This window comes from Brassica rapa, chromosome A09, assembly GCF_000309985.2.
Source record: "Brassica rapa cultivar Chiifu-401-42 chromosome A09, CAAS_Brap_v3.01, whole genome shotgun sequence".
Taxonomy (NCBI): Eukaryota; Viridiplantae; Streptophyta; class Magnoliopsida; order Brassicales; family Brassicaceae; genus Brassica; species Brassica rapa.
In genome coordinates this window covers 17,691,429-17,700,847 of record NC_024803.2, presented here as the reverse complement: position 1 = coordinate 17,700,847, position 9,419 = coordinate 17,691,429, and the positions used below count along the sequence as shown (strand labels likewise).

At 38.1% G+C, this 9,419-nt stretch overlaps 2 protein-coding genes across 4 annotated transcripts; one reads left to right on the top strand and one right to left on the bottom strand.

Moving 5' to 3' along the window:
• Positions 1-1,049: 1,049 nt before the first annotated feature.
• Positions 1,050-3,838, bottom strand: LOC103839884. 3 transcript variants are annotated; one of them, XM_033280408.1, is made up of 6 exons: positions 2,962-3,838; positions 2,818-2,880; positions 2,671-2,747; positions 2,493-2,594; positions 1,572-2,415; positions 1,050-1,489 (listed from the first exon to the last, which is right to left on the bottom strand). In XM_033280408.1, the coding sequence occupies exons 2-6, from the start codon at positions 2,861-2,863 to the stop codon at positions 1,242-1,244; spliced, it is 1,317 nt and encodes a 438-aa protein (XP_033136299.1). In that variant the 5' UTR covers positions 2,864-2,880; positions 2,962-3,838; the 3' UTR covers positions 1,050-1,241. The 3 variants fall into 3 exon arrangements, with proteins under 3 accessions (XP_033136299.1, XP_009114616.1, XP_033136298.1); XM_009116368.3 differs by having other exon boundaries at positions 2,818-2,875; positions 2,977-3,837; XM_033280407.1 differs by having other exon boundaries at positions 2,818-2,905; positions 2,982-3,139.
• Positions 3,839-4,046: 208 nt separating this feature from the next.
• LOC103839883 (putative lipid-binding protein AIR1) lies at positions 4,047-5,388 on the top strand. Its single transcript, XM_009116367.2, has one exon. The coding sequence runs from the start codon at positions 4,775-4,777 to the stop codon at positions 5,162-5,164; it is 390 nt and encodes a 129-aa protein (XP_009114615.1). The 5' UTR covers positions 4,047-4,774; the 3' UTR covers positions 5,165-5,388.
• The last annotated feature ends 4,031 nt before the right edge of the window (positions 5,389-9,419 follow it).

Genomic DNA, 9,419 nt, shown 5'->3' with positions numbered 1-9,419 from the left:
AGAAAGACAGCTCATGTTGTAGTCAAAGAACGTGAAGATGATACATTGGTGTTGCTGCTGGGACGAGATTGAGGTAATATTGTAAATATAAGTATTTTAGTTTATTACCGCTGTAAATTGTTATGATTTATATATTATACATATTAAGGCATTATTATGCATATGCACATTAACATTTTGATACTCTTAACACCCAAGAATAGTAGAAACAACATATGTACTGTTAGTATACTTTAAACCCAAAGTGTAATATTAATATGTGTTCAAATTATATATTAAATTTATAAAAATAAAGAATTTTTTCCCGTACGTACTACTACGGGACCGAAAACTAGTTCTAATAATAGTTTATGAAACATTTTCATCCACGTGGATAATATTCGATGGTCATGTTTCCGTGGACAAATAAATAGATTCAAATTCATGTATTGATTTCTATGTTAGATTCACTTTGGCCATGTCTTACTCCATTATATATAGGTGATTACGAATGTATATTACAACAGGAATGCATATTACAACAGAATTGAAGTTACTAGGACATGAATAACATAAACCTTTGGAATCTTGACCAATTTGTTTTTTGCTCATATGGATAACTTTCAAATCTTGAACATCTTATAATGTCCATATGGACACTAAAACATGGTCCATGCATTTTTAAAGTTATCCATGTGTACAAGAGTAAAATTGCAACATCCTGATTTCTATTGTAAATGGTAAGGCTTAAGAGAATATCTGAATTTGATGTTGGAGTTTCAGAATATACTCCACACCATGGTAACATAAACTGAGATGCCAAAACAATTATTTTGGCACAGGATCATTCTATAGCACCCAGACTTGCCTTGGGGACACTCGAAGAGACTATGATTACTGGCCTCGTGCTCTGAACCGGCTAGAGCTCTTTTTGAAACCTTCCACAAGAAGATCCATAGAGATACATGAAGCTTGAAACAATCCAATGCACATCGCATATACTGGCGTCAACATGCCAACTAACTTTAAGACCATTTCCTTTCCCTCTTCGAAACACATACTTGTCCTAAAGATCGAAAAATAACCTAAACATAAAATCACACTGGTTAATCCACTCAAGAGGGTATATTCAATTCAATATATGGGAGAATTTGAAGCACATATAACTTCACAATATGGTAAAGAAAGATTGAACCGCACGATTGACAAAATTACAAACAAACGAAGTGAAGTTATACGTAGACTATATTGTGCTTCGACCATCAATTTAACTCGTGTTCCTCATTGCCACACACTTCCTCTAACATTTCCATAAACCCTTTCTTCTTATTCCCCCTCATCGTTGTCGTCATCGAGCTGAAACGGTTTTCATGCATTGATGCTTCTTCGAACCTTGTCCACAGCTCTTTCTTTAGAGTACTCTCACCCGCTCTTGGTCTGTTTTTGGTCATTACACTCTCTGCTTCTTTCATCAATGGTGTACTCTCAACCACCATTGACCTGCTTGCCTCTAAGCAAAATGACAAAGATCATAAAGACCACATGAAATTACCAGAGCATCATAATTTACTGAAAGTTTCTTTTTATAGTACCTTTCGTGTGTGCTGCTTCTGGTTTAACGTTTGTAAAAGCAAATGAGGATACTGTTGTTGATCCACCGGTTTCATCAGTTGGTTTTTTCTCATTCACAGGTGGCTCCAATAAAACAGATGTTTTGGGAGGAGAAAACCACCAAACCGGCGAGGCTTCAAGATCGGTTTTTCTAGCTATTGGAGCATGTTTTAACCCCATAAGCTCTGGATACTTGGAATAGAGGTCGTCTGTTTCATCAATGCCAGACGACTCAGAGCTCTGTGAACCATTAAAAGTGCTAGCTCCCAATTCAGAGCAGGTGGACTTACAAGCCTCTTGCTTTCCCCGTTGAGGAACCGGTTTAAACAGTGTACGAGTTTTCGGAGACGACATCTTTAAGCAAGGGGTCATCAGAAGCTCAGACTGAATTATCACTGAAGGCAATGGCTCAGACTCCACCAAACTTTCAGACAAATCCATGACAGGGACTAAAGAGTTACCAAGTCCTGCAGCCTTCAACGACTCAACTCCTAGACCACAGTCACTTGTCTCTTTAGAAGCTTGAAGCGGTTGAGTTGCAGCGGGATTTGGAAAGACCCTTTTGGATTTCAGCTTGGATTTAAGGAATTCAGATTTTCGCAAGGGGAGTGGTGTCAACATAAAGAGCTGTCTACCCTTGTCGGGGTTATGATCACCACAACGCCATGCCACGAGAGGAGAAGGGGAGACTAAGGGCTCAAATCCAGTAGGCTCAGGACTCTCAACATCATACAATTCTTCTTTGCTCATCAAAGACTGTTCTTCCTGTACCTTGGATAGCAATTGAGAACTGGATATGGCTGCTTGTAACCGAGGAAACCATGGCTGTAAATTGTAATGAAAACAGATTACAAAACACTAGAAGGAAACAAAGCAAAGACAATGGGTCAAGGGAATGTAACCTTTAGTGAGGAATGCATATGGGACAAGACAGATCTGAAGGATTCAACTTCTTGTTTGCTCAAAGTTTTGAGCTTTGTGGCTTTGACAACGAGCTCATCAATCTGAGATTCCAAAAACATTCAGTAGTCTATAAAACTTCTCACTATTCAGACCAATACAAAAGAGACAAGCAAGGACCTGGTGAAGAAGAGACGAGATATCAGAATGTACAAGGTAGAGTAGATCCAGTTCACAATCATCTTCTTCTTCTTTAACTGCGAAAACAATCAAATCACTCAGAGAACGAATCTATGTTTAAGAATAGAAGAAGATGCGAAAAGATACCTTTTTCTCTAACAAGAGTATCTCTTCTGGTCATGTAACGTTCCATTTTCCCTAAACCCTATCAAGTAGATTGTGCTTATGAAACGAGCTTCGATTTTGCAATTGAGAAATTGATAAGAGATTCTTTAGACGAAGAGGAGGAAATGATAGAGAAATCACCTTACAGAGAATTAGATCACGTAGATGGAGTGACGATTTTACGGCGGAGATAGTCGCCGTCGTCGTTAGGGTTTCTGGAAGGCGGGATTTTGAATTTTCGAATTTGGGGTTGGGGCTCCGAAGAAGATGACTACAGTCTACTACTGAGACACAGACAGGGATAAATAAATTATTTTATTATATTCAACTTTCGGATGAATAAATTGATACCATTAATTTAAGTGGATCTGAATTTAGTATGGGTTATTGTTCCGCAATTAAGCCCAATAAATGGGTTTTGTTATCGGCTTATCGGGCTCAACATATATATGTATAGGAGGAAAATATATCAAACTTGTCTTTGACATTTTATTTCAAAAACATTTACCAACATTTTTATTAGTACATTCAATATGCTTTTAAATAACTGATAATATATGGTTTTAAAAATCTTTCATTATCTTTTTTTGTAAATAATATACTAAAATGTTATTTTTTAATATAATTTTCATCTTTTACCTTTCTTATCAGTTTTGAATGTAATATCCAATGTTATGTTACCACTTACCATCTGAAAGCCACACTCTCTACTGGGCTTAGTTCAAAAGGGTTCTATTTATTATAATAAATAAATTATTAGCTTTATTGTATCAAATCTTGGGCTGGCCTTCTAGCACCTTTGTCACTTTTAAATTAATGCAATTAAATTTCACCCAAAACAAACATCGAATGTTACTAACATCATTTTACCGCTAAACTTTTTACAAGTTTGTGTCAAAAAGCATCACATTTATAACTATTGCTTAATCTATAAGAATTTACATTGTCTAAATATGAATTTCAAGTGGGGAAATTACATGTTTACCACTTTCATTGTACCACTTTTCATTTTTACCACCAGTAAAGAGACATTTTCAAAAATATATTCTTCATTAAATGATAAAAGACTCTTATGTCCTCGTTATTTATATATATAATAAATCATTATTTAAATAAAAAAAATAAAAATAAAAAATAAAAAAGATTAAAAAAAATAAAAAAAAAGTAAAATTTTTTTTATGTTTTCGAATTATACTTTTTCAAATTCGAACTTTTCTATAATTCTTTTTTTTTGAAATTATTTTTTCGAATTTTTTATTTATTTTTTTTCCAAATTTCTTTTTGAAAAACGAAAATTATGTTTGAAACTATTTTTTAAAATTTTTTATATATCTTTTAGGTATTTATTTATATATTTATTAGAATCCTAAATTCCACATTCCAAAAACCCTACCCCACCCCTCAACTCTAAACCCTAAGTCTAGATTAGTTAAGTTTAAGGATATAATTATCCTTTACTTTTCATTAAAAATGAGGATAAAAGTAGTTAGTGTAAACATGAAAAGTGGTACTATGAATGTGTTATTTGCGGCAATTTTCCAATTTCAAGCTAGAAAGTATATAACATGAATTATCATAGATTACTCTACGTCTTGTTACAATAGAAATATAAGAAATTTGAAAACCTATTTAAAAATGTACACTTGACACACTTCGTTCCAAACTCTTAATGTAGATCGCCAGCTCAATATACCCTAGGGGAAGGCTAACCACATGGTCGGCACACTAATTAACATATTCTTCTTCATTTTGGTTTTACATACATACAATTATTATAACCCTAAGTTGTAATTTAATAGTCAAACTAATTCAATCTTGCAACTCATGTCATTCTTTACTCGAAAGAATCGCAGATTAACCCTATAAATACCCACTTACACACTCTTGATTTCTTCACCAATCTTAAACAATACTCCTATCTTCTTTCAGAACAAGCAAAATGGCTCTTAAAAACTCTCTTGCCATCTTCCTTGCCTTTAACATTCTCTTCTTCGCCCTAACCGAAGCCGCCCGCTACGGTTGTCCACCATCATCTTACAAACCCAAGCCTGGCCCAACCACTCCTGCCATCGAGACATGCCCGAAAGATACCGTAAAGCTTGGTGTTTGTGTTAACGCGCTTAACTTGTTGAATGCGACATTAGGTGCTCCTCCGGTAAAGCCATGTTGCAGCCTCATTGACGGTTTGGTCGATCTTGAGGCTGCCGTTTGTCTTTGCACCGCGCTTAAAGCTAGCATTCTCGGCATTAACATTAACCTTCCAATCAACCTTAGCTTGCTCCTCAACGTTTGCAATAGAAAGGCTCCACGTGGCTTCCAATGCCCTTAATTTTTAAATGTCACATATAATTATGGCTAAATCCTTAATTAATGGCCATGCATGAAATGTGATCGAACTTTAATTTGTGTTCCTTGTGTTTTTTTTTTTTTCATGTTTTATATTTGAATTTGTGCATGGGGGTGAGTAAGATTGTCACCATCTAAGAGATGAGTTTGTATTGTAATTTATTTCATTTGTTTTGATGAATAAGAATGGTTTTCAGTGTGACGTAAGATGGTTTGTGCCGTTTAGCAAAAAGAATTACAACTAATGTGTCTTTGAGTATAATTGGAAATTTATAATGTGTCTCCTAGAGTAATTTTTTCTTTTGATGAATAAGAATGGTTTTTCAGTGTGATGTAAGATGGTGTCTGCCGTTTAGCAAAAAGAATTGGAGAATTTTTATTATTTCGCTGTATCTGGTCCGTGAGTAGATTTGCTCATGCACACGTGCATTTCTGATTATTAATATTACTAGTTAAAAGCATCCTGATTATTAACATTAACGGAAATGTAAAAAGAAGAATAAATGAGCACTACCAAGGCATAAATTAATAATCAATCCAATAGCCATATATTAGTAATAATATGTATGGTCTAAATGATTCAATGTGTCTATTTAGCAACTAGAAATATGTCCTTACATGAGATGGGGTATAAGAAATTTACAAATTAGTGGGAAAAAGCAGGGGACGTTCAATGTAACGGCCCGGTTCCTGGCCCAAAAATTTTCATAAAAGAATGGGCTTCTCTACGGCCCATTTCACAAAAAACCTAGGGTTCCCTTCACCCTTTCCTTTATAAAGAGATGCAGCCCATTCTTTTCTCTCATTTTCTGAAACTTGAGCGAAGCTCTGCAGAGATTTAGAGAGACTTGGAAACCCTAGCCGTCAAGCTTCTCTTTTCCCTCTTCCCTCTTCTTCTCTCACGCCTCTCTTTCTCTCCTCTCTCCCTCCTCCTCGCCGGTGCCATGTGGTGATGGTGGTGGTGGTTGCAGCCGTGGTGGTGGTGACCAGATCTCGTCTCTCTCTTGTTTAGTTGTTCCAGATCTGTTCAGATCTCTTCATCCTTGTTTCCAGATCCAGATCTAGGCTAAGGTGGAGTGTTTCGAACCCAACCTTCTTTCATGGTTCTGTATACTCCTATATGTTGGAGTTAGGTTTGCTTAGACCCTGTTTGGGAGTTAGGTTGATAGTACATGGTATTGCTAGGATGATAGATGAATGGATCATGATGCATAAGAACCCTCATACTGATAAATGGGACTTGATGAACTGAATTGAATTGTTGTGGTAATGGTTGATTGGTAGTTGATACTTGTATGTTTGGTTGTGATGTCCCATGTGTTGTTGTGATTGAAGTTAGGATGCTAGAGAGAAATAAATGCTAGGATGATAGGTGAGCAGTGATTATAAAAGTTATTGAAGTAGAACTTGAATGCGATGTGTATTGTGTGTGACACCGATAACGGGTGGCGTCTAGTGATTGAGTCCAAGTACAAGTATGAATGAAAAGGGGAGTAATTGGGAATGAGAAGGGTTAAGTGGAAACGATAAGGAAGTGAAAGGATAAGTAAAAGTATGAAAGAATGATGTTAAGGTTAAGCATGGGTGGGAAAGCATATAGAGAGTCTAAGGAAAGTAGGTGGGGTAAGTAGTCCACGCTAGGTATCCATAGGAGATGTGGCGAATCCACATGAATATGGAAGCACCCATAGGAGATGTGGCCAATCCACATGAATATGGGGTAGAAGCCTAGTGGGGGGCTACCCACTGAGGAAAAGTATGTGTGGCAGCAGTTCACGCTAGGTATCCATAGGAGATGTGGCGAATCCACATGAATATGGAAGCACCCATAGGAGATGTGGCGAATCCACATGAATATGGGGTAGAAGCCTAGTTGGGACTACCCACTGATGAAAAGAACGTGTGCCAACCGCGAGAGGCGGGATATAAAAACGTGCATCATGGTCGGGTAACGGGGAGTTAAAGGTGTCATAGGATCGAGTTGGACTGGTAAGATGAGTCGGTTAAGTCTAGGGTTTGACCTGTGTGGCAATGAGTGAGATCATTGTATTGATTGATCACTAGGTTGTTAGAAATGAATGGAAGTTAATGTGGAAATTACAGATGACGATAGGAAATGATAAAATGCATTAACTGATTGTAGTGGCTAGTCGGTCCTAGTTCCCGCATAGAGTAGTATAGAGTGTCATGCGGGCAGGCTGGTCTAGAGCCACTTCACTGAGTAACTTGTTGCTCACCCCTCCATTTCCATTTTTTCCTGTGCGCAGGACTGTAAGTAGAAGTATATGGATGTGGGTGTGACGGTATTTCAAAGAAGGTTATGCGCTCGTCTCTCGGGACCAGTAACGGGATACGTAGGGTTGTCTAAATGAGTAGACACGTGTCCATAACGCCCCTTCGATAACCCCGGTCGGACGCCGGGGGATCGGGCTGTTACAATTGGTATCAGAGCGGGTTAAGATCCCTTAGTTCTGTCCTAAGGGATCGGCATTTCCGACGTTTAAAAAAAAAAAAAAAAAAAAAAAAAAAAAGAGAGAATTGTTTTAACTAAAAGAAAAGAGTGTGTGAAAAGTTTTGATTTTTCTGAAAGTTGTGATTTTTCTGAAAGTTATGAACGATTTCAAAACCACCCACTATATCTATACTTCTATTATGGTTCTGATCGGATGTCTACTTGAAGGATGTCTTCGACAACCAGTATCGACCAGAGTGACAATTACGGGTATCGTGGACCTGCATGGTGGAACCCGAACTACACTCGGACTCAGCGCATCATAAAGAGAAAGGTGGTACCCCATCGGTGACGTCCATTGATGAAGTTCCATCGCCAGACACATGAGTTGGAGTGGTTGGAGGAAAGCCAGAGATGGAAACCCGACTAATGTAACTACCGAGAGCGTGAAGGTTGTGGCGGATATCATGAGTTTAGAGGAACATTAGAGGTGCAGTGAAACAAGTTGAGGCCATAGGTCAATGAAAGTATTTCCCGAAGAATGACATATATCTAATGGAGGGTTAGTTCTAGGATATCTGCCCGAGAGACATGATTGTAAGGGAATACAATAAAGATATAACCCCTGAGGAGATTGTCAGGCACTCTCTAAGGGGGGCGAGAACTGATTCACAGCTTCCTGAAGGAAATGAGAACCGATCTGAAGAATAGTTGTAACGTGCAAGATTACTGGGATCATGAACTAATCTAAAAGGGTGCAGAGCTATTGTTTGGTGTAAGAAGATCATAGGCTAACCAAGCATCACATACTCAGAGCCCAAGGAGAACTTGCGACATCGTCATTAACACAAGGCGGTTTCGTTGTGACAAGAGTGGAAGTGCGAGAAGAACCACACTAGGTGATAATGGATGGGAGCGTACTACCAGTATAACCAGTACAACTAGTAGGGCTATGATAGGAGGTTCGTTCATCAAGGAAAACATGGCCAGACCGAAGGACTCAGAGGACGAGGATATGTTCGGTGTGGAGTAGCTCGTTAAGTTTCATGAGATGAAGTGCTCGCTAAGTTAATCAACGGAGATGTGGTTGGGTACCACACAACGGTGAAGGAAGAGATCATGGGACAAGTTTATCGGTCGCAATGGCCATTGTAGTGGGCAGCAAACAGATTTATCCGGATTCGAAGAGGAACTGCCAAGAGGGTTTTAATGGAGCTTTGCAACTAAGACTTGTTAGTTGAGAATAGTGGGATGTGAGGCCGTATATGATTGATGCAAGAGTTTTATGTGTCAAAATGGAAATGGAATATGATAACAATATATTTTTGTTGTTGGGTCGCCAAGGACATGGCAATCAACCTATGTGATGTACATGTGTGTGGAGCTTAGAGAGGAAGTTGGTTAATGGATCAGATATTAGTTGAATCCATGCAAGACATTAGCTATGACTCAAGCAAATGGATATCCCCTATGAGGATTGTATGAACAACCATGTTGAATCCCTTATGTAGGACCAAAGTGGGGGAGATCAGAATCTCGAGCCTGAGATGATCCAAGAAACCGCTTAGCAGATATAATTGTTGATGATGAGCTGCTGTACGAAAGGATAGAAGAGGTACATGACCATCAGAGAATTACGTCGACAAGAGTGGTGGTGATGTGGAAATGCATATGAGATGAAAACAATCTAGGGATGAGAACGCTGATGGAGAATCGATTTGGGAATTAAGAGGACGTTGGATCTCCGTGAGGAATATGGAACCTGGTCTGTTGCATGAACCATTAG